The sequence below is a fragment of the Dioszegia hungarica genome, assembly GCF_025882075.1.
Source record: "Dioszegia hungarica strain PDD-24b-2 chromosome Unknown MKK02contig_2, whole genome shotgun sequence".
Lineage (NCBI taxonomy): Eukaryota > Fungi > Basidiomycota > Tremellomycetes > Tremellales > Bulleribasidiaceae > Dioszegia > Dioszegia hungarica.
Window position 1 is genome coordinate 858,808 of NW_026515766.1, and position 27,874 is coordinate 886,681.

The window sequence follows — 27,874 nt, forward strand, 5'->3', positions numbered from 1 at the left end:
GCCTGAGGCTGCCGGAGGACAAGGGGGACTCAGAGTACTCAGAGATCGCCCTAAAGCCATATTCCCCAATTTAAATACCCCGAGCATTCATCCGAGCACTAGATCGCCATGCCCTATCTAGCCAGATTCACCCCAACCGTCGGCCCCTCCTCCTCCCCGTCATAAACCCCTACACTCAAACACCTGATGCCCAACTCCCACCACTTCTCCTGCTCCTCACTCAACGCCTTCCCCTTCATCTTGGTAGCCATCACACTCGCAAAGTGCTCCCGAAGGAGTTTGATCGCGATACCCGATTTGGGCGAGACTGAGAATCGGATCTTACGGTCGAGCTGGACCGAGCCTGCTGATGCCTGTGTGGCGTCAGCTATGACCGTCTGCTCGGGAGAAGAGATAAGAAGAGGACTTACGCGTACGTCTGCTTGGTCACCGCATAGCAGAGCTAACGCCCTGTCATCGACCGGTCCGACTTCCCACGCGTACAGCCGCTTGGACTGCATGATGGTGAAGTAGGCGAGATGACTTGTCCCGAATTCCGAAGGACGGAGCTTGAAGTTGACAGAGCTCGGGTGCTGTCGATGTCAGTTATGCTCCATGAGTCATCAATGTTGACCTACGGTGGATGTCGGTTGCTGGTTGCTGATGGTCTTCAACCCGCCATTCGCATCGATAGACAAGATCTTGGGGTACAGCCCCGACGCCAGCGCGGCTCCGAGGATATGCAGATCTTCGGCATTATCGTTGAATTGTGCAGGGACCGAGACAAAGCGAGTCCTGAAGCCGCGGGAGTATCGTGCCCTGATTGATGAGCGCCACAAGCCACATTTACTAGTGGCGGAGCAGGGTACGCACTGGCTGATCTCGCGTTTCTGCTCTGGTGTTGCGGTGACAAAGCCTGAATCGACGAGGTAGGAGAGCAGCTGCTGTCGGAGTTCCTCGATCTGCTGCAGATTCTACACTGTCAGTTACACTTCGCATCGGCTGCAGGGAAGGGAAGGTGCCAACTGACCTGTTGCGAAACAAAGTTCTTCCTGCAGAATACAGGCACAAAGTTGGGATTATCCGACGCCCGTCTCCAGCTATTAAAGACATTGACGATTGTGAAAAAGTCACTATGGTCTACCTCATCAGCCACTTCCCGTCTCCGTCAACCTGGAACTCACCAATAGCAAACGCCTGCTTGACCGTCCTCGCCTGGTTCTCCTGTCCAAACGGCGTCACCCAAGGCGACTTGCTATTCAGCGTCGCGGCGATCGTCAACGCCGGATCCAAGCATCGCATCATGGCCGCCACCAGCAGGAATTTCCCCAGATGCACATCCATCGGCAGTTTCGACAGGAGGCGACCCATCGGTGTGATATCCTCGTTGAGGGTCAAAGCCCGTACTTCGACGAGCGAGCTGATGGCGCGCTGGATATTGAGTGATGTGGGCGGATCGAGCGCTTTGAGGAGGACCTCCTCGATGGTATTGCCGAGTTTGAGGCGGAGGATCTTGATGCGCAGAGCGAGATCTTGGAGGGATAGGCGGAGCATCTCGGGGATGGGATGATCCGCGAGCTGGACGTCAGCGGGGACCACGAGGTGGAACTCACCTGTGTATCGTGCCTGCTTCGCGAGAAGAGGTGGAATGCCAGTCCTTCCTGTACTCGCCCAGCTCGTCCTCTCCGCTGCTTGGCATTGCTCCTCGCGATATACGTCTCGACCAGCCGGGATATCTGGCGCTTCTCGTCGTACCGCATCTCCCGATGCTTGCCCGAGTCTATCACGCAGGTGATATCAGGGATAGTCACACCTGTCTCGGCAATATTGGTAGCTACTGATCAGCCATAATCGATATGATAATGTCTGTACACTCACAGATAACGATCTTCCTTACTCCCGGAGGCGGGATATCAAACACGGCACTCTGTCCCTCTGACGAGATGGTCGAGTGCAGAGGGTACAGCATGAACCCCCTACTCCCAAACTCTCTATGGCCCGAGAGCATATCGTTGAGTTTCCGAATCTCCGCCAGACCGGGCATAAACACCAATACCGCCGGTGAAAAAGGCTGGAGGTTGACGTCCTCGAAGCAGATCCGTTCGAGGAGGCGGACGATGAGCTCGTATGGGATCTGCCGGGAATCGAGGAGATTGACAGTGGATACCGTTTGGGCCGAGTACTGCTTGGACGATAATTTGGCCGGGTCGGCCTGTGACGCCTCGTCCTCGTCGCTCTCATCCCCGTCTTCCTCATTCAGCTCCAGCTGCTTCGTACCTGTCCGAGCATTCCGCGCTCGGACAGCATACGAAGACCCCTCGTCCACCCTCCATCCTGCCAGTTCCACCGCGTCCTCCAGGTAGTTGACCTGCACGGGGAACGTCCGGCCCGGAACGACCAACACAGGACACCCCCCAAAGTACCCCGAGATCTTCTCAGCGTCCAGCGTGGCCGACATGAGCACCACCTTGAGGTCCGGCCTCACAGCCATAAGCTGCCGGAGGACGATAAGGAGAAAGTCCGAATCGATACTTCGCTCATGTACCTCGTCGACGATGATGTGCGTCACCTCGTCGAATGCCGTGCTCTTTCCCGGCGCAGACCCCGCCTCGAGCATCCGGAGCGCAATACCATTGGTAACGAATGCCAACCGCGTAGACGCCGATGTCTTGGCTTCGAGCCTGATCGAGTATCCGACGAGGGACGCGTTGGTTCCCATCTGACCAGGAAGATCGCCGAGCTCCGCCGAGACCCGCTGCGCGAGGGAGATGGCACTGATCCGCCGTGGCTCAGTGACGAAGATCTTGCATGGCTTGCCTTGCGACAGCTGGTCCTCGAGGATGTAGGCCGGGAGCTGCGTGGATTTCCCGCACCCCGTTTCGCCGGAGAGTACCATGACTTGGGAATGTTGGAGTGTCTCGATGATGGTCTGCCGGAATGAGGCGATGGGGAGCGTGTTCCGTTGTCGAAGCATAGTCTGATATGGTTTTGACGCCTGCCGACGCTGACAGTCCCGCTGGAGCTGCTCAATAAAGTCCGGCCGAGATCGAGTCCCGTGGTCCCCATTCCGCACAGCCTCCGCAGCTTCAGGCTTCGCCGCCCCGTTCCCCATCGATCCTGCCACTTCAACCGCCTTCTTGTCATATATCCCCTTGATGACCCTCCATACCTCCCGTCTGCCCTCATCCTCCTTCTTCCGCCTCTCCACCTCGAGCTCGTCCCATAAATCCCGATACGCAACCGGCAGTGTCTTTGCGTTGATCCCCGGTATCTCGCCCGCATGTACCAGACTATGCAGCGCCAGCGTAGCCACGTAATTCTCCGCCTCATGGATATCCTCGCACGCCACATCGTCCATCCGCCAGACTCGCCGCCGTTTGGGCGCGAGAGCAATTTGAAGTCCGACCCGCGTGGCTCGAGAGTGGCCGCTCAGAGGTACGTACTGTAGTGAGGCGGTCTTGTGGGATTTGAGGAGGGTGGTTCGGAGAAGTGCTTTGGGCGTGGAACCGGCGTAGGCGACTTGTTTGGGGATAGGCATGGACCGGACGGTGATGGCGGTTGCCGGAGTGCTATCCCCGCTGGCCATTGTGGGCATGGCGACCGGCTCAGCAGGCTCGTCCAGCATGTTGCCGAATAGCCCGCCTTCCTCGCCCTCCTCTTCGTCTCCCGCAGCGTCTCCGGCAGATACCGCAGTCACGTCGGGAGCTGGCGAACTGGTCGACTCTGCTGCGGGTGCTGCAGGTTTCGAGCGACCGCTGAGCCGATCCCGCAGTACTTCGGCGTCCCGCTTGGCCTTTGCAGCCTTGAACAGCGCATCTGTCCATTCAGCTCCATCCTGCACCGTCAACCATGCGATACTAACCCGCATCCTTCCTGGAAAACATGTAGTCCTTCTCCAAGACACCCATCTTCTCCTTCAATTTCCGCATCTCCGGGGTCTCCAAAACAACTCCGCTTCCCTTCCCCTTCTTCCCTTTTGGTTTCGTCCCTCCCGCGGCAGTCTTAAGCGTGTCCAACTCCAGCGCGTACTTTGCCCATTCCGTGTTTGCTTTCTGCAGGTCCGGCTCGGATGCGGCGTCGGACTGTTCTTCAGAGTCCGAGTGTGGGGTCTGATCCAAAGACTGAAAGAGTGATGTGGGTAGGGCGGAGGCAGTGGGCTCAGACGGTGGTGTTGGGCCTTTCGACGCGATTGTAGAGCTTTCGGGTCCGGGGGACTTGGATCGAACGGGCGCTTCAGGGATGGTCAAAAGCTCGTCCTCGGGCTCGGGGACCAGGACGTCTACATATTAGATCAGTATCACAACGAAAGACGGTTCCGGGGCTATGCTCACCTTCTTTTTGTGCATACTCGCCCCGGCGGAGACACTCGTCCTCTGACAGGTGCAGCCACATCTAGTCATCAGCGCTTGTCCTGGACCAAGTATCCGAGATCCAGATGACTCACCCAGTCGATAGCCTCATCCCATCCTCCGCCCTCCTCTAGCCCTTCCAGCAGACACTGCGAGATCCGCCCCTCCGAAAAGCCCAACCGAGACAAGACGTGAAAAGCGACGTAAAGGCGGAGGAGACTTTTGTCGCTCTCGGCGGGTGTCGATGGCTTGCCGGATGCTTTAACATGGTCGCCCAGTCCTTCTGTCTTGCTATCCGCCTCCTCAGCGAGTGCAAGGTCGAGCACCTGATCTCGGATAGCTTCGTTGATTCGTAATGGCGCAAACCCGGCCGAAAGGCGAGTGTCATACTCGATGCCCTACCCCATAAGCTATGCTCTCAGAAGATAGGGGTGATGACAGCTTACCTTGACTATCCTCGATACCTCTTTCTCACCCTTCTCGTGCAATCTATCCACGAGCGACTGAAGAACAATCTGCTCAGCGAGGGCTTCATCCTCCCAATCCTCCTTTGTCTCCTCCGCGCCAACTACCATGGACCCAGTCGATGCCTTGCTACCGGCAACAGCAGCAATTCCTTCTGGAGCTATGGGAGTATCATCAGTCGTATCAAGAGCTGGTGTAGCAGCCTCCGCAGCGGCCTGCTCGTCTAGCTTCTTTTTGGACGCAACCGACGTCGTCGCAAAGCCGCGATTGACCGCTGGGTTGTCAGCTTGGGCGCCATCTTTCGTCTCAGCTCAGCTTACGCTTCAGCGACAGCTTCTTCTTGCCCATGTTGCAGACCAGACAGCCTACTAGGCTGTGAAAGTTGAGAGCTGGACAGGTAAAGTACAAAATGTTGAGTCTTGGTTTCTGAGACCAGCGGATGAGGAATGCGGAGTTTGAGAAATGGAGCCCCGCATTTGATGATATCCGTGCGCAACAATACACGATTTAGGAGCGTTCGGTCAAGCTGCTTGCTGTTCCCTTGCCCCGTCAGTACATCACATACAGCAGACAGACTTAACCGACTCTGACGCTTGACACTTCTCCGAACATCTTCCGGGATATACTATCGAATTCTCAAGTTCTGGCGAAATGGCACTCCCCGTTCCGACCGAATTCAACCCTACGACCCTCCCCCTCCCCCACCCCGATGCATACCCCGGCGAGCCCAGGGAGTTCGCCATGGCGCTCATGCAGCGCAAAGATGAGATCGAGAAGGAGATCGTGAGCTACTGCGAGCTTTCCTTTGCACGGTGGAATCTTAAGAGCTGATATAGCAGGACACTTTGAAAGATATCCTTGCCTCCGTGGGTCCGCTAAGAAGCTCTTGGTCGTGCTCGGCAGAGTAAAGCTGACGAGGGGTGTCAGAATAACGCTAATGGCTCCACGCCACTTTTCGATCCGGAAGGATTCCCAAGAGCTGATATTGACGTGGTACGTCCCCCATCTGGAACCTCGCACAGTCCGCAGGGGCTGACGCTCTCAGTACGCAATTCGGCATGCCCGCGCAGCTCTCGCACGATTATACAATGACCGACAAGCAGTAGTCGACCTTCTGGCACCAGCACTTGAGGCAGCCTTCGATGCTCCCGAAGCACCTTCATCATCAGGGTCAGGTCCCATGGTCAATGGGGTCAAGCCGAACGGACATGTCACCGAACCCTCCGCGACAGCGTCGGCGAGTACCTCGACGTCACGTACAGTGCCAACGGCGAGCGAGCAGTCTGCGTGGCCAGAGAGGGCTGTAGCGAGGGTGAACAGTGTAGCGCCTGGGAGTCCAGCAGAGGATGCGGTAAGCCCTGCTGCTGCATCAGAAACGCTTACTGCATTGATTGCAACATGGCTGATTGGTGCAGGGACTACAAGCTGGAGATATGATCTACTCTTTCGGTGAGGTGTCATCGACTACGTCAGGCGGTCTTCAAGCTGTAGGCGCGCTGGTTGCTCATTCAGAAGGGGTGAGTCGTGGTACTCAACAAAACATCTCCTAACCTCGCTCCGCTCTGTTGTCTCGAGCTGTCCATAAGACCTGAACCGGAGCTGATACTGCTAGGTATCAATACCAATATTAGTTGAGAGACAGAGTCCTGCGGGCATCCAGAGGATATCTCTCGGTTTGACACCGAGGAATGGCTGGGGCGGGCGAGGATCTCTAGGCTGTCATATACTGCCCGCTTAGCTATGAGCGCCATCAGGCATCGCATCATCAAAAGTAACAGGTCTAGGTCGATACCAGTCGGCGGTACCACATGCATGTCTATAGTGGTCCAATCGCTCATATCACCCTGCTGACGGGCTTTTGTTCCCCCTCGACCGGTCGCACAATCTCAGCGACCGGCTTTTGCTCCACCACATACCCGACCGTCTCGACCTTCTTCTCCCTCAACATCTTGGCCTCCTCCACCCTCTTCTTGACCTCCCCAGCAGCCACTTCTTGCGCCTTTCGGATACTCTCCCCGACCCGCAGCCCCGTCGTGTCCTCCACCGTCTGTACCGCCTTCTTGCTCCATCCCTTGGCCTGCTCGCCTGCGCCGCTGACAGTATTGACAGACTGGTTCCACAATGACCCGACACGGGCATTAAGGCGGTCGTGTTCCCGCGCGAGCTCGGGCATGTGGGCGTCTTCTACCCGAGAGAGGTAGGAGCGGATGTTGGCGGATGTCTTTGGGAGGAAGTAGGGGGCGGCGGCGATGGTAAAGATGGGAGGGGCGAGCCAGCGGATGGGGAAGGCACGGGTACGGGTGAGGACGGATCCGGTCAGGCCGGCTATGAGGACGTAGATGGCCCCGGGGATGAGGGGTTCATCTGAGGGTACGACGGATTTGACCTCGCCTGTAAGTCAGCGCAAGTCCATGGACGGAGTCTCGAGGACCGTCTGGACTTACGTTCGACTTTCCGCTCAAAGCCAACCCATCGGCTGACACCTCCCTCGACGTATCTGGAAGCTCCGGCAAGAGCAGACTGAGTGGATTCTCGCGCTTGGGCGATATATGGCGAGATGGGATGTGTGGTCTCGATAAGCGTTATTGAGCCCTCGGGGTCGGCGTAGATGGGAAGCTGTCAGGATCAGCATCTCCTTCATAGGAAACGAGCACGACGTCGACATACCCTGTCCCCAGAAGCATCCCTTCCAGGCTTGACCTTTGTGGGTAATCTCTCCTTGGCCAGGTCCTCAGCATAGACAGGAGAAGCGAGAAGGGCTGAGCCAGCTACAGCCGCCACGGGTAGCGCCGCCCGGAGAAGAATCTATCCGTCAGCTTGTATCTTCTTGGAGCCTCGGGGCTAGCTTACACCTGACATGACTGCTGTTGCTCTGATAGTGATTTGTTTAACTTATCAGTGAGCCTGAGGTTGCAGCAGCAAAGCGGGGCAAGTCGGATGCCGTCATCCGCGGGAATCCGATCGGCCCAGCTGCCACAGTGCGAGATAGCGCAAAACGCCGAATCATGGCCTCGCTGCCACAGATTCCGTCCGCCGCAGCGGGAATGCCACATCATCTTTCGAAATTTCCTCTGTCTGTGCCTGGCTCCTTGTTCAAAGCAAAGGTCCTTGGGAATTTTCACCACCCTTTCAATCTCCTCCCTTCAACACCTTACCCACCCTACCCACCTATACCCCCACCTATCCTATATCAAAAATGTCTGGCGACAACGTTGAAGTCGACGACACCCTCTTCCAGGGGGCCATCGGTATCGATCTCGGAACCACCTACTCGTGTGTCGGTTACTGGGTCAACGACCGAGTTGAGATCATCGCCAACGACCAGGGAAACAGGTGAGGTTATATCCTGGATGTTATGTAGAGGGGATGATATGCGCGCGATATGGACGAGGAGCATCGCAGCTCAGGCGGACTTCGGGAGCAGGGCGTCATCTCGAATTGCGAAAACAATACTGACCAAATAGGACCACCCCGTCCTACGTTGCCTTCGGTCAGGATGAGCGTCTCATTGGTGACGCCGCCAAGAACCAGGGTATGTCAAGTCAGGCGGAATACTACAGGGACTGTGCTGACATGCGTAGCCGCTATGAACCCCACCAACACCGTTTTCGACGCCAAGCGATTGATCGGTCGTCGGTATGACGATGCCGATGTCAAGAAGGACATCAAGGTTAGTCTTGCTTGACTGGCTGGATAGGTGGATGCAAGGGAGGGCAATCTGGTGGACTGGAAGAGATGCGGTCACCACCATGGACCAAATAGCGGATTCGGCGGAAATTTTGAATGGAGCTGACATTTCAGCACTGGCCTTTCACCGTTGTCGACCGTGATGGTTCCCCCGTTATCGAGGTCGACTACCAGGGCGAGAAGAAGCAGTTCCAGCCCCAGGAAATCTCATCGATGGTTTTGACGAAGATGCGGTGAGTTCTCGCTTAGTGTTGTCTTGAGAAAGAAGGGAGAGCGTCCGACTTGCCGGCGAAATACGGGTTTCGGCTCTATTGCGCCGGCATGTGCCTGTCTGCTCCCGCTTTCGGCCCCTTCGTGACCGACTGGTGGACTCGGGCTGATCTTGCAGTGAGATCTCGGAGGCCAAGATTGGCAAGCAGGTCAAGAAGGCCGTCATCACGTAGGTCCTCTATATCTACGGGGTGAGCCCTGCTGACCCACAGCGTCCCCGCCTACTTCAACGACTCTCAGCGTCTCGCCACCAAGGACGCCGGAGCCATTGCCGGCCTTGAGGTCCTCCGTATCATCAACGAGCCCACCGCCGCCGCCATTGCCTACGGTCTTGACGACAAGGCCGCCGAGGCTGGTGAGACCAAGACCATCCTCATTTTCGATCTCGGAGGAGGAACTTTCGACGTCTCCCTCTTGACCATCCAGGGCAAGGTCTTCTCGGTCAAGGCCACCGCCGGTGACACCCACTTGGGTGGTGAGGACTTTGACAACACCTTGCTCGAGCACTTCAAGGCCGAGTTCAAGCGCAAGTCAAAGCTCGACATTTCGGAGGACCCCCGTGCCACCCGTCGTCTCAGGTCGGCGTGCGAGCGTGCAAAGAGGACCCTTTCTTCCGTCACCCAGGTAAGCTTTTTTTACGATCGGATCGAACTTTGCTGACTTCTAGACCACCGTCGAGGTCGACTCTCTCTTCCAGGGCGAGGACTTCTCTGCCAACATCACCCGTGCCCGTTTCGAGGAGATCAACGCTGCCGCCTTCAAGTCGACCATTGAGCCCGTCGAGAAGGTGCTCAAGGACTCGAAGATCCCGGCCGGCAAGGTCGACGAGATTGTCCTTGTCGGTGGTTCCACCCGTATCCCCAAGATCCAGTCCTTGGTCTCGGAATTCTTCGGCGGTCGTCAGCTCAACAAGTCGATCAACCCCGACGAGGCCGTCGCCTACGGTGCCGCCGTCCAGGCTGCCGTCCTTACCGGCCAGGCGTCCGACAAGACCGCCGACCTCCTCCTCCTCGACGTTGCCCCCCTCTCCCTCGGTGTCGCCATGCAGGGTGACATTTTCGGTGTCGTCCTCCCCCGTAACACCCCCATCCCTTCCAACAAGTCGCGAGTCTTCACCACCGTGGAGGACAACCAGACCACCGTCATGTTCCCCGTCTACGAGGGTGAGCGGACACAGTGCAAGGACAACCGGCTTCTCGGCGAGTTTGAGCTCTCGGGTATCCCACCCATGCCCCGTGGCCAGGCCGAGCTCCTGTGTACCTTTGAGGTTGACGCCAACGGTCTCCTCAAGGTCTCAGCGATGGACAAGGCTTCCGGCCGCAAGGCCCAGATCTCGATCCAGAACTCTGTCGGTCGTCTGTCATCCGAGGAGATCCAGGCTATGATCAAGGACGCCGAGCAGTAAGTCAACTGAAGTCTCATGGTGTGGAGCGAGCTGACACCTAAGGTTCAAGAATGCCGACAAGGACTACTCTGCCAAGCACGAGGCCAAGTCGGACCTCGAGTCATACCTCCACACTTGCGAACAGACCATCTCGGCCCCTGAAATGGGCGCCAAGATCAAGCGGGGAGCACGCGGAGCCGTCGAGGCTGAGATCGCCAAGGCGCTCGAGAAGCTCGAGCAGGAGGACGTTACCGCCGATGAGCTCAAGAAGGCGCACTTGGGTGTCAAGAGGGCTATGTGAGTTTTGATTTGCGCACTCTCTGCCTGAACAGAAGCTGACCATCTTTAGGCAAAAGGCGATGGCTTCGGCCCGTTAATCGTGTCTGGGGTAGATCATGTAGTATAGATATGCAGGGCCGTACTGGATGATATCTCTTCTTCGATTCTCATCAGTGTCAATAGACAAGGTTGCGTGCTTTCCTTTGTCTCACATTTCTCACCCATGCTACGTGTCTGATCGGGCAAAGTTAAGGATGAGCGATGACGCTGATGAGGATACTCAGGGCGCTCAACAGTCTCCAAGTCAACATCTTACTCATGATTAATGTTTGAGGTCCGGTGGTGTAAGAGATGGCCAACCGTAGCCGCAACGGTCGTCAAGCAAACCGCTGACGGTGTCCAGGCTATGCAACCTCGTTCCACTTCCACCTACCAGTATTAGCTGCTCTCTATATATACGTGCTCGACTCATCGCATCACCCAACTACTCTGCTGCCAATCTTCTTTAGCCCATATTCGACGAGATGAAAAGCAAAGATGCGGTGGCATTCCTGAAACGCGAATCTGTGAGTCTACCCGCCTCCTCACGTTTCAGCTTGTGGTACTCGATCAAGGAGAGTACTTGTAGCTGATATGCTCGCAGACGGGAAGAAGACTAGTCTGGACTGTAGTCTGGTGGGGTACACACTTTGGCTTCTGTGAGTTCTCCTCCTCCCATTAACGGGATCTCACACGCCCAACTCAGGTCAACAAGGGGTTGAGAGGAATGGAGTGCATACTGACTCGCTCTAGTCGCCTACGGCTGGTGGTCCCAGTATACCAACGCCAAGCTTGCGGCGCTGAACGGGCTCAAGTACTCGGTATGGACGAGCAGAGGGGCGGGACTTGTTTTGGCGTTCGATGGCGGGTTGATCCTGCTTCCCGGTATGTCCAGCTTCCTCCGTAACTACTGCGTGATTCAGACGGAGGCAGGATCAGCGAGAAGCTGACGCTGGTAGTCTTGCGAAATGTCATCACTGCTATTCGACCGGCACTACAGCGCATACTTCCAGTGGACGAGAATTTATGGGTGAGCTCACCAACAGCAAGCTGATACGGTCCGGTCCGATCCGTGCTCGAGCTGACGTCCCAGTTCCACCGGCAAGTCGCCTACCAGCTGTTACTCTGGACGATCATCCATACCACCGCCCACTATGTCAACTTTATCAATGTTGAGCGTACTCAAGTCAGGAAAGAGCGGGCGGTACAGATTCACTATGCCCAAGCTGGGGGAATTACAGGTCATACGTGAGCATCCGCTGACTGAGCGGTCTCAAGCGTCTCCTATTAGCTGATAGTGTAGAATGCTCCTCATCATGTTCTTGATGTATACTACCGCGCACAGCTCTATTCGGAAACAATGCTTCGAGGCGTTCTGGTATACCCATCATCTGGTATGTGGCCTTCTTCCGGTCCAACAGGCAAGGGCTGACATCCAGGCCTTCTTCTTCATGCTCGCCCTCTACACGCACGCTACCGGCTGTTTCGTCCGTGACTCTGTCGACCCCGACTACATTCCCACGTTCCCCTTCTACTCGACCGAGCACTGCCTAGGCTATCTCAGCTGGCGGTTCATCATCTGGCCCGGGATCATCGTACGTCCTATCCCCCTGGCCTTCCTCGCCTGGCCTCTTCGTCTTTGTGTGCGTCAGCTGATATTCAGTACTTTGGCGAGAGGGTCTACCGTCAAGTCCGAGCGGCACGCGCCACGGAGATACAGCGGGTACTGTACCATCCTGGCAACGTCATGGAGATCCGCTTCAAGAAGCCGAGTATGAAGTACAAGGCGGGTCAGTGGTTGTTCCTCAATGTCCCTGATGTGTCGAGGTGGCAGTGGCATCCTGTAAGCTTCTAGCTCTTCAGAGGCTTCTGGGGAAAGCAGAGCTGATCAACCAGTTCACAATCTCCTCTGCGCCAGAAGATCCCTTCATCTCGGTCCATATCCGTCAAGTCGGGGACTTCACCACGGCCCTCGGCGAGCGACTCGGCGCTACGCCCGATCTGCACCGCCTTGATTCTGGCAAGAAGGGTGGGCGGGGGGAGAAGAACGGGTTTGTCGAGGTCGATAGCGGTCTAGGAGGCGAGCGCGCTGTGGAAGTAGGACCGGGGATGGATCGGGGCATGCCAAAGTTGAGAATCGACGGGTGAGCTTCTCCCTACTCATTGGTCTTGAAGATGGACGTCCGAGCTGACGATCAGACCATTTGGCGCACCAGCAGAAGACGTCTTTGCCTCAGAGGTGGCTGTGCTCGTAGCGGCAGGTATCGGAGTGACCGTAAGTCTATCCACCTCCTCTGATCATACTGCCTGCCTACTGAGCCCAAGCTAATATGGCAGCCCTTTGCCAGTATCCTCAAGCACATTTGGTACGCTCAGCAGGCCGGCAAAATGGGTCGACTGCGCCGAGTCGAATTCGTCTGGACATGCCGCGAGACGGGGTCATTTGGGTGGATCAAGGATCTGCTGGAGGAGCTGGAAGAGGCTCAGCGGGGGTCAGACTTTCTGCGGATCTCGGTGAGTATAGGGCGTCTCCGATGCGGGGGTCGAGCTGATGAGTAGATCTACCTAACGCAGCGGATGGGCTCGGATGAAGTGCACAATATCGCCATTAACGAGTCAGCTTTTTCTCTTCTTTGGACCGGATGTAAGCTTGAGCTGACCTCTCAGCGTCGGACAAGAATATGAGTAAGTACGACACCCTCCGACAGATCGACCCAGCTGACTCGTTCAGCCCACTCACCAAGCTCCGCTCGCGCACGCTATACGGTCGACCCGACTTCCACTCATTCTTCGCCAACCTCGCCACGTCGATCGATAACGGCTCTTACCTGCCTGGGAGGGAAGCGAGGCTTAAGAACCGTGTTGGGGTGTACTACTGCGGGGTGAGCCTAAGCTCCTTCCAGCTCAGCAGAAGACGGAATAGCTGATGAGAATAGCCGAACCCGCTCGCACGAACGGTCAGGACGGAATGCCTCAAGATCCAGTCGAGCACGCTAGATGTACGGTTTGCGAAGGAGCATTTCTGAGCCGAGGGCTCAGTGATACTGCGCATACCGGCAACTCTAGATCTGGTCTCTGCTCTTCGTATCGCCAAGTAAGACCGGCGGCTTGAGATGGAGCATGCAAATTGTCAATGGGCGTGTCTGAGAGATCCAGTATCGTTCTTGAAAGAGTCTGGGTATCGTCACTAATCTGATGTAATGGTGAATTGACCTCTTGTGATCGTAGCGTCCACCTCATGCTCGTTTCCACTGCCTCGGTAAATGCTTAGCGGAAACAAGGCAATATGACCGAAACGGGCAGGAGGCAGTCAGAGGCAGTCACCAGGCAGTCACCTCGATCTTCCCGGGCTATATCCTCTGACGTTACCGGGTGGTTAGTAGCTCTTAGTCTTCCGCCACCGGCTTGGAAGATCGCCACATTCATTAGCATCCGGATACGCTAGAACATGAAAGACCGGCTGCAGCTGAGTCATGATCACGAGGTAGAGGGAAAGCAGTATTGTGAAGACAGAACAGATCTCATGGTAGCAGCAGATCGGGTCCGGTGACTCTGGTCTGACATCAGCAAGATGGCTCGGCCGGACCAGGATGAGCTGATGGATCGCCGCAGGGCCGCTTGCCACTTGGCCACCGACGCGAAGCGCGAGCAGGCATAGTGATGCAGCGCCTGTGCTGGGTAGGCCTGGAATATGCATGCACTACTTCATGCTACGACACCCACCATCGTTCGTACATCCTCGCTAGCTACCTACTCGTACGGAAGCCGACGATCCCGCTCCTTGCTTGGACCTTGTGTAGTTAGATTTCTGGATCCGTTCTGGAATTGGGCGATCTCGACAAGGTTATTAACGGCGAGAAACGGGAAACTTCGGTGCCGCCTAGCCGGCAAACGCTTGTTGTCGTCCTCTTCACTGCTGCAGTGTTTCCCTCGTCGCTTGTGTGGTCATCGAAGGTGGGAGCACCGATATTGCCAGTCATACCATCCGTGTCGACGTCCGAAATAATCACGCGTTGGAAGCTTGAACGGGGCTGAGCGAGGCCGGTTCAGCTTGTAGCGAGCCTTTCAAACAGTGAGTACTATTCGGCTCCTGGCTCCTTGGATACAGCCACTACTACTGGGGTTGGTGACAAGATCAATGAGGATGAGGTGGGAGAAACGGAGTAGGACGCAGAGTGAATCCAAGAATGCTCCGAATGATCTGCAGCTGATCCTTTCGATCTCCCCCCGCCCGTGTACATCGGCGGCTTACCACGGCCGACAAGGTTTAGCGGAGCTTCGCCGCGACGAGGCAATCAACCATGGCATCTGCAGCTCCATCCAACACAGCTGCTGCGGCTCCCACAACGACAGCCACCACTGCGACAGCTCCAGGAGAACGTGCCTGTGTAGGAACGAGTGTGGATAGAGTGAGTGGCCGGTTTGCTTAGTTCATTCTTGGCCCTCTTGTTTCGTCAGCAGCGACCTGCCACCCAGATCCCTTGTTTCCTTTCCGTCCAGCCATTGTCTCTGTAACGCCTCACTTCCTCCTTATATACACTCCACCATCCCTACGGTCATCTGACCATCAAACCCCCTCCTTCCTGGGCATACCTGCCTCATTCCCGCCGGCGACTCGCTGGAAAACACACAGCTCTGAACCTATTCTGGTACACCTATCCTTCCCTCGTCTTTACTTCTTCCTTTGACTGCCCTCGTTCCGTGCTCCACCATCGCCGAAACGCCGAGCTGACGCTTGATCCTTTCAGCCATCGACCGTCGCGCAATCGCCTATCCTCCCACCGCCGCCTGTTCCTGCTCCTTCCACCACATCTCTCTCAGCAACTCCGAAAATCACCCCTTCTACTGCCCTCGCAGCACCGAATCCCCACTCCAACTCTCAGAGCGACAGCCACACTCCAGCACTTACACCTCAGCGCGTCGCCTCCTTGCGCGGATCCCTGCCCCGCCGCCGCTCCTCTTTTCCACCGCCAGCGGCAGCCCCGCCCAACCACGCGCTGCCTTCTTCCTCCTCCCCGCATCTCGTCGCCCCTCCCCAGGCGCAGCTCGACATCTTTGCAGAGCTAGGCTTGCCGGAGCTGGCGAACATGTGGACACCTGTGGGGTGGGACACACTCCTCAATTTCGATACGGACCACCAGGACGGCAACTCCAACCTGTTCGACTTCACACCGGGGCCGTCATCAGGCTCGGCGGCGGCGCCCAGCGGGAGCGGGAGCGCCATGGCGCGGATCAAGTCGGATCCTGGGCGAGATAGACCAGAGGCTCACGGTCACGGACATGGACATGGGGGAGGCCACAGCAGTGGAGGAAAGGCGATAGCGGGTCCAGCGTCGCTAGAACCTGCGAGAATGGCGCATGGGGGAAGCGACTTGGCGTGGAAGACGATTCTGGCCAGTCAGGTGGATGTGGAGGGAGTGGGACAAGTGGGCGTAGCGCGTGTACTGCAAGAAGTGTGGAAGCGAGGAGGAGGAGAGCAAGTGAGCTTCTTGATCAAAATACCGCTTGAAACCCCTGCTCATGTCAGATCACTTCCCAAGGTCTTTGGCCAAGTATCATCGTCTCCCTTTCACTGCCCGAAGTTGAATCTCCCGGATTCCGACTCCCTACCCCATCAGCACACGCCGCTCTATCCCTCCAAAACCTCTACAACCTCACTTTGCGACACTGGGAACCGAGCATCTTTTCCGGCCTGCTCGCGTCCTTCGGCTCGCAAGCTCTTCGGGGAGACCTGGACCTGTCGGCGATGCTGGGCGCAGTCGCTCAACCACCACCGGCCGCGGAGCATGTATTCGGCGTGGCGATGACGCCTCAGAAGGAGATCGACATGTCTCAGTGGACGACCTTGACACCAGGAGGAGGCGCGGACTGGTCCTTCCTCAATTCGTTCGATTCGAGCTCGCCATACCACGTCGACTCGCTGGTCAAAACTAGCGGCGTGGTGCCCTCAAATCTTGCCAATGACGCTCGGGACGACCGGCGCGGATCGACAGCGAGGAGCGTCGACGATGAAGGGATCCAGGGGCTGGATGAGATCCTGGCGCAGATGGAGGAAGGGGTAGAAGCGAGGGCTGTCGCTGCTATCCAGGAGCAAATTGAGGCGGCGGGCAAGCTGCCGGATCTCATGCCCTCCGGCAGCTCAAGCAGGAAACGGCCAGCCGAGGACTCGCAGTTCTCCATGCCTACCCCAGAGACGGACGCTTCGGATACGACCATCCTCTCTGGGCGAGGACACTCGTCAGGAAGCAATACGGACCGGAACCGCGGAATGAGCTTCACGCTCGTCACACCGCCCAGCTCCAACGGTTCCCCTCTTACTTCCTCGCGCCAGATCCACCCTCGACCACCGGGAGGCCAATCCGCCCTGGCCCGTCCGAGCAGGAACGCCCAACTTCCCACGCCTACCCCCTCCACCCAGGACTTGCCGACAATACCCAACGGCAGAAAGAAGATGGGGATGCAGCTCGATATGCCCCTCGCTACGTTTGTCCCACCCCCGCCCATGTGCATGTTCTTCTCCCCGGCGTTCCATGATCTTCAACAGGGGAAAGTGGGGGTTTGGAAGGGGGATCTGCTGGTGCGGGGGAAGGGAGGCGGGAAGTTTTCGGTTCTGATTGTGGGTGAGACGGCTACGGGGCACATGTGGTGAGTAGTCTCTTTGCTCTGATTGGGATATAGCTCATTCTCTAGGCAATCGAATGTCTGGCCAACCTCGGTCGTCTACCCACCGGAAGAGCAGGCGAACGAAGACGCTACGGCCACAGCGACCATGATCCCTGTTTCGCACCTCGCTCGAGAAGGTTTCACGCCCGCAGCGATGGGTATGGTTCTCTGCAATGATGCCAACATCGAGGCGTACGTGCAGATGGTACAGGGTCTACACGCGGAAGGAGTGGTACGTTTCTGGCTTTCCACTCTTTGGGAGCTATGCTGACTCGCAGGCATTCCACCTCCGTACACCCAACGGTCTACCGATCGTCTTCCTCCCTGCCAAATTCGACTCGAACGACCCCCTCCAACGGCTCGGTATAGCCTTCATGACCAAGCCGGGCATGCCTATGCCCTACCATCCCCAATCCATGCCTATGGCCTCCGCCTCTAAATCCGCACACTCGGCGGCGTCGTCGTCCTCTTCCACCCAACCGGGTCCGGCCTCGGCCGATAGACCAACCGCGGACATGCCCAAGAAGAAGAAGAGGCGGCAGAGTGCCCCGGCGGGTGTCTTACCGGCTGTGAAGCCCACAGGACCGGCGGGGAAGCACAAGAAGAGGGAGAGCGACGTGGGGACAATACCGGAGGAGTCGACCGCGGAGAAGGGATGAGGCCTCAGTCTGGCGGTGGCGGGACGACCAGAAGATGCGGCGATATCATGCCTTCAGCGCTGGAACGACGACATCCTCATCATCACTCCCGACCGGCCCTATCTACCCGGACCTCACACACCACTCAACCTCTCTCCATCTCCCCACCTTTCCCCCTTCCCCTCCATCTTCTTCCCGGCTCAACATCGCATCGGACAACCAACATACACGCAATGACCTCCACTTCTATCTAGGACTGGAGGCCCCAATCTCTCCCACGACCCCATCAACATACACGCACATGGGCTTCTTCACGAACACGACATTATCTCCTTTTACCTTCTCTTTCTGTTTTCTCTGGGCAACCTCTCGTATACACGGAGGGGAAAGTTGAGGGTTTGGGGAGAGAAGAAGGGACCTAGGTCTCGGGCGCGTACATACACGTAAATCGCGTTTTGGAGATGCAGCAGTAAAACAGGTCTACCATATATGGACTGTGCACAAGCTTCAAAGTCCATGCTCCACTGCCCGCGCCGAGCCTCTCGCTGTACGGGCACTGGGAAAGGGCGCCCTTAATGCTAAACGTAGTGAGCTGTACAAGAATTAATCCTTATTATTAGACTTCCAGCGGAGTGGTGATGCAAGTATCTCACTCTCCCTTGAGCAATGACCTATCTTCAATCATGGATACTCTGGGACAGGTGGAGACATGGCGTTGCGGTCGTCTGAGCGTATATAGATCGATACATACAGGCCATAATCCTAACGTGAAACCTGACAAGGCTTTCTCGCTCCTCTCCCCCCAATCCTCCAATTCCCGAGCCTAATTTCCCGACTCTACTCCACCCTCACTGCAATTACTGATCCTACTGACCCGCCTAGGATACACCTACCGGCTACTCCTGAGCGCCTGGTGCACACTCGCTCTTAACGCCGCATGATCATCCCCCTGTCCTTGTCCTCCATTCTGCTGCTGCTGTTGTCCCTGCCCCTGACCCGAAGCACCCACACCCGGCGGCGGCGCTCCCGCCTGGAAATGACTGCCCGCCTCCCCCTCCCCCGCCCATCTTCCGTAAGGTCCAATATCCGCCTGGCGAGGTTCACAATCTCCCCTTCTCCATCCGCATCCATCATGCCATCGTCCTCGTATTCGTCTTCCCCGTTCGCGTCGGACCCGCGGCCCCGGCCTGCGCGGGACGCGGGAGGGGATTCGGCCAGTTGGCGAATGGAGGAAATGAGGATGGGGGAGGAACGGATATTGTTGGAGAGTTGCTCGTCTTCGGATTCGAGCAATTGGACGATGGTCTATGGGTCAGCTGATTCTCCGCTCCGAAGCGCGTTGCAGCTGAGGTGTTTTATTTACCCAGACGGCAATGTGTTGGAAAGTAATGTCGGCGCTGCTAAGGAAGCGGACGAGGTATGCGTGAAGACCGCCGTCGGGCTTGTTCCAGACCGTGTTGAAAGGAGCGTAGTCCTCGGCCGCTGAGCTATCAGCTTTTACCCGGCGCCGTCACTCGGGAGTATGCAGCTTACCCTTCGAAGACAAGTTCCCGATAGCCGCAGCGCTGTTCCCCTGCACTTCGACACTTGGCGAGTTGGTCAACGGAATAAGTACCTCACAGATGCCCATCTCGAGAAGTTGTGGCTTGAGGTCATCTACTCGATCAGCTGTGCCTTCTACTTCCCCGTCGAGAACAGCGCAAGACCCACCGCTAAGCGCCAAAACAGCCACACACGCCGTCATCTCACTTTGCACCGTCAACGGCACGGTCAACACCAGCTCCTTGATCCGCTCCACCGCGCCCGCCTCCACAATCGCGCCCTTGTTCCGCTCGCTGCTCGCCGCGAGGTTGCGCAGCGTCGAGATGGCGTGACACTGCACTTCTTCGTTCTCGTCGAATGAGAGCAGTTCAATGAGGGGCTGGAGGAAGCCGGAATCGATGATGGGGGATTCGTTCGCGGGGTGGATGGATACGTTGCGGACGCAGGCGGCGGCGGAGAGGATGAGGGGGAGGTAGGACGAGTGGAGGAGCCGGAGGAGAGGTTTGAGGCCGTCGGCTTTGACAATTTCGAGCTGGTACTTCTCTTTCAGTGTCAGCTGGCTCGTCTGGGCTTCACAACCACGAATAATTCGCAAGCTAACCATCCGAAGCCAAGTTCCGGAGAGCGAGCGCAGCTTGGCATTGCACCTTCAAGCTCTGGCTGTCCATCAATGCCACGAGGCTCTGGACGAGTTTTGGCTCCGTCTGAGCGAGCTTCTTCCGGTTGCTAGCTGGGCAGATCAGCTGTCGTCCCAACGAGCCGGGAACGGTGGTAAGGGAGGATCAGCTCACCGTCCACAGCAATGTTGCTAAGCGCAGTTGTGCAGTAGTACTGAACATCCGTATCAGGCGAGTTGAGGAGGGAGACAAGAACGGGGATAGCGCCGGCATTGACGAGTTGCTGACGGTTCTCGTCTACAGCGTCAGCAACATCTCCAAAAGTGCGCAGTAAGATCAGCTCACCAGAGTGCGTCATGTTTAGCAAAGCACCAGTGGCGTTCCGCTGTACACGCATATCCTTGGACTTGGCCAGTCGAGTCAGGGGGACCAAGGCGCCAGACTTGGCGATTTGGGTCTTGTTCTCGTCTAATGAATCAGCTACTGTGTACGGACTCTACATTGGACCTCTTAGCTTACCGTGAGTGGCCAGGTTGGTGACGCATCCGACGGCGTTGCATTGTACTTCGACGTTCGGGCTGAGCATTTGACGGATGAGGGGTTCAAGACCGCCAAGCGAGACGATGAGGAGCTTGTTCTCGGCTGATGAGTCAGCTTATGCTTCTGCTTCAACCGCCCTCCGATGTCGGATGCGCTTCGGCCCTGGTAAGCTGACGGCACTCACGATTGACAGCCAAATTGCCCAACGCGGCCGAAGCAGCCCGCTGCACCTCCGCATCGTGACTCGTCAAGAGGCACAACACCGGGTCGAGCGTGTCCCTCCCGACCTCCCTCACTTCCTTCTCGGTGATCTCGGCAAATGCAAGCGCGGCCGAGCGCTGCAAATCGACATTGTCAGAGAAGGACAGCGTGGTCAGAGCGGCGAGGGGCGAGCCGGTGAAGAAATTGGTTGTTGTCCGGTCTATTGGTCAGCTACAAGCTCTGCTATTCGAGGGCCACACAGCCGAGAAAGGGAGGCGAGAACGCACTCTCGAGGTATTGCAGTAAGTCGGCGACGGCTTCCCGCTCATTCTCGAGTAAGAGGGGCTCGTACGCGTTCTTCCGCCTTGGACCGCCTGCCAATGTCAGCTATTCCGCCTGATAGACATATGAGGCCGCCTGAAAGCTCACAGCAGCTGCTACATGTCCCTCCCATGCTGACGGATATGACCTATAACGTAGATATCGGGGAGGTGAGGCGAGACAAAGGGAGCTTGGACGGTGGGAGTCGCGAGCGGAGTCGAGGGCTAGCCTAAGAAGGGCCAGGGTAGCTCGGTTGAGAGAAATTCGAGCTGGCTGCTATCTGGCTATAGGCTTGCTATGAGCTGTAAAGGGGAGCTGACTTTATATAGATTAGTATGTAGTAAACAGATTGAATGGTTAGAGAGCGTCACACCCACCCACCACAGCAACAGCCACAGCAGCGCGTGCACGGCCAACACCCACCCTCCCCGGAACCAAATGAGGGTGAGGTTTACGTACACCCTTGACCTTACGCGGCGGCGAGGGCCGACTTGCACGTCCACCTTGACCTGAGCCTATACTTTGTGTCTTCAGCCTATACATCAAGTAGAGTACACAGCCAGGAGCAGCTATGAACGACGGACCACCAAGACCAGGTCAGTCACCTCAGCTGAATTGCGGGGAGAATGAAGCTGATTGACAGGTGCTCGAGGCGGACAGGCCGAGTTCAGGTGAGCTGTCCTCACCACTCGTAATAGGGTAGTAGCTGATGGCATAGATGGGACGCTGTCAAGCAAGATGAGAAACACCGAGGTGTGTACCAATAGACCGCTCAATCAACTCGGATTGCCCTCCTCGCCGTTCAACCCTCCCTCGCCATAAGGTCCCCACTGACTCCATTTAGAGAACTACCTCGGTCACACCGTAAACGCCCCAGCCGGCCGATGGCAAAAGAACAAGGACGTGCACTGGTACGCTCGCGACAAGGAATCAGCAGACGAGAGCGTTGCTACGAAGCAAAGACGGGCGGAGCTCAAAGCCCTGAAGGAAGCAGAGGAGGAGGCGTTGAGTGTGGCGTTGGGGTTTGCGCCCAGTGTGAAGAAGGCGGAGGCGGATGAGGAGGGGGTTGCGGTTGGGCTGCCGAGGGGTGCGAAGGATGAAGAGATTGAGAGGCTGGAGAAAGAGGAGAGGAAGAGGGAGAAGGAGTGCGCTTCTACTCTGGTTCAGAGATTTGATCGGGAGGGTAGCTGATGAGACAGACTACGGAAAGAGCATCGGGCTCTACAGCGCGCCGAGCGAGAACTTAGGCGGGAAGAGAAGGAACGGGAGAGGGAGGAGGAGAAGCGATCAAGGCGGCGGGACGATCGCTCGAGGAGCAGAGATAGGGACGATAGGAGGGATCATAAGCGGGGAAGGGAGAGGGATGAGCCTGAGAGATCGGATCGGGTCAAGAGGGAACGAACATACTCGAGGTCGAGAGACAGGGAGAGGGACAGGGAAAGGAGACCGAGGAGCGATGATAGGGACAGGGACAGGAATCGAGATGGGAGAGGAGACGACCGCCGGGAGAGGGAGAAGGAGCGGGATGGAGGTCGAGGCGATCGTGTGAAGGTGGAACGGGACGATGATGGGGGAAGAAGTAGGCGGGACAGAAGCGAGGTGAAGTTGGAGAGAGCCTCGAGGTCGCCTGTAAAGTCGGTCAAGAGGGAAAGGTCGTACACCCCTGACAGGAGGAGATGATATAGGTACTGGGCTTGCAGGCCATCGTAGAAGAGCTGTAGGTAATGTGCTGACCACGCTGATACACTGATCAAGCACTTGCACTTGCACCCGGACTGCTGATCATTGACCGCTGCGCAATTTGAGTGAGGCCTTGCCCACACACAAGCAATGACGTCGGAGGCGGAATCTACACTGTGCTTCCGAAGAAGCATCAACCCAAGTTGGCCAGATTCTCGTCTGCCCACCCTCTCTTCGTCCTTTTGTTCTTGATCCCCAATCAACGTGTACGCTCATAGAAAACTCCAGTAACTCCAGCGGGAACTGTTATCACAACCTGTGAGTAGCAGACGGAGATAGAGAGCGACTTTCACTGGAGGCTAGCAAGGCAGTGACGCGTCTCCGAATAGCGGCTGACGTGATCAGTAGCGATCTCAGAACACTTTCAATTCCGGTAAGAGCATCAGCGTGGCCGCCGCGCTCATCTTAAGGTACTAGTGGGTGAGCTCTGGAGCTACCGTAGAGCCCGTCAGGCTGACGATACGGGCTCATTAGCTAGACGCACCCCTCTGATAAGAAGACCCACTGCCCCCTGTCTCCTTGCCACTCTACCCCTCATGGTTGACGGTCACCCTCTACCCAATGATGTCCCGGCGACCTTTCTTTCAGCAGTCGATACCGATCAAGCTGCACAGCTGGCGCCGCCGTCCCCGCCTTCCGCCTCCAACATGTCACGGGTCAGCCCTTTAGGCTCCACGAGCGGTCGCGACTGGCGAGGACCATGCCGGTCCATCCGGCAGCGGGAGGCCGCCACGGCGCGCACTCAGAAGGCGCAAGACATCCTCTCGGCTGAGGGGACGCTTGAAGTTCCTCGTTCGGAGGGAATGCTGGTGGGGCCCGGAAAGATCCAGCGGGCTCAGGAGGCAATGGCGGCGAGCGCACTCAAGCTATGGGGGCCGGGGGACAACGGAGGGACGCGGGATCCCTACGACGTTATAGGGTGTTATGAGGCGCTACCGGCTAGCCTGCAACATCTGTGGTCGATCCACTTCGTCAACGATATCTTCCGGATTGGCAGTCTTGCCGATGCGAAGGTGGTAGCGGAAGGATTCAGCCAAGTATTGAGGAAGGAAGTAGCTTCAGTCGACGTGCTGAAGCAGGGGTATGTCCTATCCTTGGAATTCCGGATCAAAAAGAAGCTGATTCTCAGCATCGCAGCGCGCATGGTCAATCTCGATCACGATGTCAACGGTTTCCCCCAGGTGTACAAGGCGGTCGCAATTCTCGTCCGCGCTCTCAATCTCTCTGACCACGATATCGCTAAGCTGGTCGCTGTGGTGGTGTCGCAGACGACGACCACGCCGGAGGCAAAGATGTTGAGGGCTTTGGCTGAGGTGGATGCCTGAGGAGGCGAGGCGGGTGTCTCGAGCTCGGCTCACTGGTGGAGTGCACTGCTCCCATACATCAACTGGCGAGTAGCTATACGATATTATTGTGCCAGCTTTCTCCAAACACCACTTCCCAGGGGCCTAGTAGTACGCCACCTCGACCTCCATCCAAGGGGCTCATCCTCTTTCAGTTCAGCTAATATACCCTAACCACCACTACCTCTGCCGCTGTCGATCCCATGCCGTCATCGAACATCCTTTCCGACGGAACCTGGATCAATCTGCTTGGCCCGCCCTGGGCCTGAGGAATGCTGCGCGCATTGACCCTGTTCCGACCGGCCCTATCAAGCAAGTGTGCCAATGCTGACAGTGTCAAGACACAGCAGTAGTACATACCCAGGGATGTCTTCCATCCTTCCTGCCCATGCTGGACCGTGTATGTACGGTCTCAGCACGCGACACGGAGAGAACGGGATGAGGGTGTGTTTCGTGTGTGCCTGAGTTTGCCCTGGATCTGAACCAAATTCGCATCGACTTTCTTCGATCTTGCCTTTGCCTTCACTCTTCCACTCATCCTCTTCATCCACCTCTTGTCTGCTGTCTGTCGACCTTTATAATCTGCCCTACCCCCCACGCTCTTTACTGCACCTCCTGCGCCTTTGCGCTGCCCACAACAGCCCAAAATTGGTCGGGGAATCCTCAATTCTTAGATCATCCCCTGTCGATCTCAATTCGGCGCTACTGCTAGCGCCCCGCCCCTGGCGCTACTGCAAGGAATGCGAGCATTCACCTCGCTGTCGATATGAGAACTTTCCTCGCCGTTGCGCTCCTCGTTGGCGTGACGAGGGGTCTCTACATCACCGACGACCGGACCAGAGATCCATCTCGTCCTTTACCGCTCCCACCAGAGCAGAGGTCCTTTGGCGACGGTCATGTTGACCTGATCCGGCGCCAAAGCGCCACTTCCTCTCAGAAACCAACCCCTTCCATCCCCGTCGCGCCCTCCACCATCCCCACGGCACCTCCATCGCCGGTGCCTACGCCCATGGACCTGCAGCTCTCTTACGCCCTCTCCACCCCCTGCTTGTCCTACCTCTCCACCCTCCTCTCCTCTTCCACCTTCCGCTCCTGCCTCCCCTTCTCGCTCCTCCTCACCACCTCTACCGGCTTCGCCTCGCTTCTCGCCGCCGCCGACACCTCGGGGAACTATACCACCCTCAATACGTTGCTCGCTTATGTGACGTCCCCCCAACCCTCGAGCGGGGCGTGTGACGACTATATGAGCGCGGCGTACGCCAAGATGGGCGAGAAGAGTACGGGGTGTACGGCGGACCTGACAAAGAGGGGATCGGCGGTAGATGCGCGAATGGGCCTAGGGAGCGCAGGGATGATGCGTAAAGCGGCGGGCTTGCGGAATCCGGACACGGGCAGTTGGTGTTACCTCGAAGCGGTGGCGAGCGAGCGGCCGGATGATCTGTACCTTTGGTCTTTGCCGACGGGGATAGCGTGAGTTGTCTTCTGAGGCGTACATTTAGGATACTATGACTGACCGTGACAGCCTCCCCCCGTCGACAAAACCCACCTGCTCCAAATGCTCCTCCCTCCTCCTGAACCACTACACCACCTCCGCATCCTCCACTCCCTCACTCAATGGCACTCTTGTCAACTCGGCCATAACCACAATCAACGGTGCCTGCGGACCGGGCTTTGCAGAGTACTCGGTACAGCCGCCTACCTCTGGAGCATCGTCGGCGTCATCGGCATCGCGCTCGATCGGCGGTATGGCCTTTGGGCTCGCTACTGCTGTGGGACTGAGCTTGACATTTGGGTTGGCTTGATCCCCCTCTGGCGGGGTGAGTGGTGGGGTGAGAGCCCGGATGGAGAGGAGGAGCAGGGACTTCTTGGATCAAACGGACAATAAAGGGAAATTGAACTATCAACTCGTGTCGAGGTTTAGATAGGTATATAATCAACAACAAGGACTTTTCGTTTACATACGTCTCATAGAGGTGCTCATATAGCCCGCGAATGCATGCATATAACATTGTTTGTAGCGCAGGGAAAGGTGGGCGATCAGGGAGATGCGCTCTGACAGGGATGGAGTCGGGGCGAGGGGTATGTTGGAAAGCATCTGATCTCGCGGTGAAGTCTATGCAGAGCTCGTCACGCCCGACTTGCAGCTATCAGAGCTGCAGCCATTATCTGCGGGAAGCTCGCTGTCAAGGGCCTGGCAGGCAGATGTACCTCATCCTGAGCTACGATGCTGGACGTCCTGGAGTGCAGGAGAAGAAGGGAGGTGCCACGCCGGCCGCCACATTCCTCAAACCTTGCTGGCGTCCATGCCGTAATCGAGGACCCCCACTCAACCGGGCGACGCTTTCCAGCGCCTTCTATGCTCAATCTATCATTCTATATTCCACATCAGCAACACTCCGAACTAGCAGTACACTATGGCAGACGTCAAGAAGAGACAGCTCGCTTTCAACATGTAGGTATCATTGCTCCTGGGCACGGGAGACTTGGGAGAGAGTGGAGGAGCACAAGGTAACATCAGCTGACTTCTGGCAGTATTGAGTTCCTGAGGGAGTCGTGCCAGAATGGGACTGTCAAGGAGGATGACAAGGAGAGTCTGGAGGTAGCCAGTGAGTCCTTCTCAAGACGAAGCTGGACGGTACAAGAGGGGAATAAGCTCACCTGCAGTCTCATGTATCGGCGAATCGTTCGGTGTGGACCCGGACTCTGCAGCCGACAAGTCGCAGTACACCCTGGCTCCCGCCAACCTCTTGACTCTGCTCGACGTCTACCTCAAGACAAAGGCCAAGTCTGCTCCCGCTCCCGCCGCCACCCCCGCCGCTGCCCCTGCCCCCGCTGCGCCCTCATTTTCCGGCCCCTCCGCTGCGGACAAGGCCAAAGCCGAGGCGCTCAAGACGACAGGCAACCAGCAAATGTCTCAAAAGCTGTACGACTCTGCGATCGAGTCGTACACCTCGGCCATCGCGCTCGTTCCCAACCCAGTCTACTACTCGAACCGCGCCGCCGCATGGGGCGCGATGGGGGAGCACGGGAAGGCTGCGGACGATGCCCATGCGGCTATCGAGCTCGACCCGATGTTTATTAAGGGATACTCGAGGCTCGGACACGCGCGGTTCTCGCTCGGCGAGTGGGACGGGGCGGTACAGGCGTACGAGGACGGATTGGAGATCGATCCCGGAAACGCGACGATGAAGGCGAGTCTGGCAACTGCGCGGGCGAAGGCAAAGGAGGAGGAGGGAGCGTCAGCAGCTACGACGAGTCGGGGAGCGGGGGCTGGTGGAGCTGGGGGCGGAGGTGGGATGCCGGATCTGAGCGCCCTGGCAGGGCTTATGGGCGGTGGTGGTGGAGGAGTTGGAGCTGGACGAGGCGGAGGTGGGGGCATGCCAGACTTGAGCGCGCTGGCGGGTCTGATGGGCGGCGCTGGGGGCGGAGGCGGGGGAGGCATGCCGGACCTGGCGAGCCTGATGAACAACCCTCAGATGATGCAGATGTGAGTCGTCGTCTTTACCACCGGGATCCTAGCTGATGATCCTAGGGCACAGCAGATGATGGCAGGCGGAGGCCTCGACAGGCTCATGCAGAACCCGAATGTCAGGCGGATGGCGGAGCAGTACCAGTCCGGAGGGGGCATGCCGGATATGAGCGCACTGGCGAATGACCCGGAGATGCGGAACCTGTGAGTGTGCTCGCTGAGGAGCTCTAAGGGCCATGGCTGATTACGCAGTGCTCAGTCGTTCATGGGGGGACAGGGTGGACAGGGTGGACAGGGTGGACAGGGCGGAGCTGGCGGGTCTGGGCAATAATCAAAATTGGAGATTTC

The 27,874-nt window shown here is 57.3% G+C and overlaps 11 protein-coding genes across 11 annotated transcripts; 8 read left to right on the forward strand and 3 right to left on the reverse strand.

Annotated features, from left to right (window-relative positions):
* Nucleotides 1–113: 113 nt before the first annotated feature.
* Nucleotides 114–5,141, reverse strand: MKK02DRAFT_39702 (putative ATP-dependent DEAH-box family RNA helicase; the record flags this gene model as incomplete). The annotated part of the gene is made up of 13 exons (XM_053090731.1): nt 114–353; nt 411–572; nt 618–798; nt 853–953; nt 1,010–1,119; nt 1,164–1,557; nt 1,593–1,813; nt 1,858–3,795; nt 3,842–4,258; nt 4,311–4,371; nt 4,424–4,726; nt 4,775–5,067; nt 5,114–5,141. 13 exons carry the CDS (start codon nt 5,139–5,141, stop codon nt 114–116), a joined length of 4,449 nt encoding a protein of 1,482 aa, XP_052949181.1.
* Nucleotides 5,142–5,444: 303 nt separating this feature from the next.
* MKK02DRAFT_29476 (uncharacterized protein) lies at nt 5,445–6,531 on the forward strand (the record flags this gene model as incomplete). Its single annotated transcript, XM_053087828.1, has 5 exons — nt 5,445–5,576; nt 5,633–5,659; nt 5,839–6,144; nt 6,209–6,310; nt 6,406–6,531. The coding sequence occupies 5 exons, from the start codon at nt 5,445–5,447 to the stop codon at nt 6,529–6,531; spliced, it is 693 nt and encodes a 230-aa protein (XP_052949182.1).
* Nucleotides 6,532–6,627: 96 nt separating this feature from the next.
* Nucleotides 6,628–7,652, reverse strand: MKK02DRAFT_39704 (apolipo protein O-domain-containing protein; the record flags this gene model as incomplete). Its single annotated transcript, XM_053090732.1, has 4 exons — nt 6,628–7,184; nt 7,238–7,409; nt 7,461–7,598; nt 7,644–7,652. 4 exons carry the CDS (start codon nt 7,650–7,652, stop codon nt 6,628–6,630), a joined length of 876 nt encoding a protein of 291 aa, XP_052949183.1.
* A 337-nt stretch (nt 7,653–7,989) lies between these two features.
* Nucleotides 7,990–10,511, forward strand: MKK02DRAFT_39705 (putative heat shock protein sks2; the record flags this gene model as incomplete). Its single annotated transcript, XM_053090733.1, has 9 exons — nt 7,990–8,126; nt 8,258–8,325; nt 8,375–8,463; nt 8,595–8,713; nt 8,869–8,919; nt 8,963–9,374; nt 9,418–10,151; nt 10,198–10,431; nt 10,484–10,511. 9 exons carry the CDS (start codon nt 7,990–7,992, stop codon nt 10,509–10,511), a joined length of 1,872 nt encoding a protein of 623 aa, XP_052949184.1.
* Nucleotides 10,512–10,937: 426 nt separating this feature from the next.
* On the forward strand, nt 10,938–13,478 carry MKK02DRAFT_39706 (ferric reductase NAD binding domain-containing protein; the record flags this gene model as incomplete). The annotated part of the gene is made up of 15 exons (XM_053090734.1): nt 10,938–10,979; nt 11,057–11,111; nt 11,206–11,337; nt 11,412–11,482; nt 11,546–11,700; nt 11,756–11,846; nt 11,892–12,047; nt 12,116–12,295; nt 12,349–12,596; nt 12,652–12,727; nt 12,790–12,966; nt 13,012–13,067; nt 13,120–13,137; nt 13,184–13,334; nt 13,389–13,478. 15 exons carry the CDS (start codon nt 10,938–10,940, stop codon nt 13,476–13,478), a joined length of 1,698 nt encoding a protein of 565 aa, XP_052949185.1.
* A 1,275-nt stretch (nt 13,479–14,753) lies between these two features.
* MKK02DRAFT_29480 (uncharacterized protein) lies at nt 14,754–17,774 on the forward strand (the record flags this gene model as incomplete). Its single annotated transcript, XM_053087829.1, has 5 exons — nt 14,754–14,861; nt 15,201–15,932; nt 15,980–17,097; nt 17,143–17,347; nt 17,394–17,774. 5 exons carry the CDS (start codon nt 14,754–14,756, stop codon nt 17,772–17,774), a joined length of 2,544 nt encoding a protein of 847 aa, XP_052949186.1.
* Nucleotides 17,775–18,642: 868 nt separating this feature from the next.
* On the reverse strand, nt 18,643–21,107 carry MKK02DRAFT_29481 (vacuolar protein 8; the record flags this gene model as incomplete). Its single annotated transcript, XM_053087830.1, has 12 exons — nt 18,643–18,744; nt 18,765–19,058; nt 19,117–19,235; nt 19,287–19,409; nt 19,464–19,838; nt 19,897–20,025; nt 20,087–20,209; nt 20,258–20,380; nt 20,432–20,554; nt 20,637–20,873; nt 20,941–21,027; nt 21,083–21,107. 12 exons carry the CDS (start codon nt 21,105–21,107, stop codon nt 18,643–18,645), a joined length of 1,860 nt encoding a protein of 619 aa, XP_052949187.1.
* A 438-nt stretch (nt 21,108–21,545) lies between these two features.
* On the forward strand, nt 21,546–22,695 carry MKK02DRAFT_39709 (kinase phosphorylation protein-domain-containing protein; the record flags this gene model as incomplete). Its single annotated transcript, XM_053090735.1, has 6 exons — nt 21,546–21,570; nt 21,618–21,645; nt 21,693–21,727; nt 21,819–22,119; nt 22,174–22,603; nt 22,660–22,695. The coding sequence occupies 6 exons, from the start codon at nt 21,546–21,548 to the stop codon at nt 22,693–22,695; spliced, it is 855 nt and encodes a 284-aa protein (XP_052949188.1).
* A 666-nt stretch (nt 22,696–23,361) lies between these two features.
* On the forward strand, nt 23,362–24,039 carry MKK02DRAFT_39710 (uncharacterized protein; the record flags this gene model as incomplete). The annotated part of the gene is made up of 2 exons (XM_053090736.1): nt 23,362–23,795; nt 23,844–24,039. 2 exons carry the CDS (start codon nt 23,362–23,364, stop codon nt 24,037–24,039), a joined length of 630 nt encoding a protein of 209 aa, XP_052949189.1.
* A 784-nt stretch (nt 24,040–24,823) lies between these two features.
* Nucleotides 24,824–25,859, forward strand: MKK02DRAFT_29483 (uncharacterized protein; the record flags this gene model as incomplete). The annotated part of the gene is made up of 2 exons (XM_053087831.1): nt 24,824–25,527; nt 25,580–25,859. 2 exons carry the CDS (start codon nt 24,824–24,826, stop codon nt 25,857–25,859), a joined length of 984 nt encoding a protein of 327 aa, XP_052949190.1.
* Nucleotides 25,860–26,471: 612 nt separating this feature from the next.
* Nucleotides 26,472–27,857, forward strand: MKK02DRAFT_39712 (putative cytoplasm protein; the record flags this gene model as incomplete). Its single annotated transcript, XM_053090737.1, has 5 exons — nt 26,472–26,509; nt 26,590–26,663; nt 26,722–27,544; nt 27,590–27,730; nt 27,779–27,857. 5 exons carry the CDS (start codon nt 26,472–26,474, stop codon nt 27,855–27,857), a joined length of 1,155 nt encoding a protein of 384 aa, XP_052949191.1.
* Between the last annotated feature and the right edge of the window lie 17 nt (nt 27,858–27,874).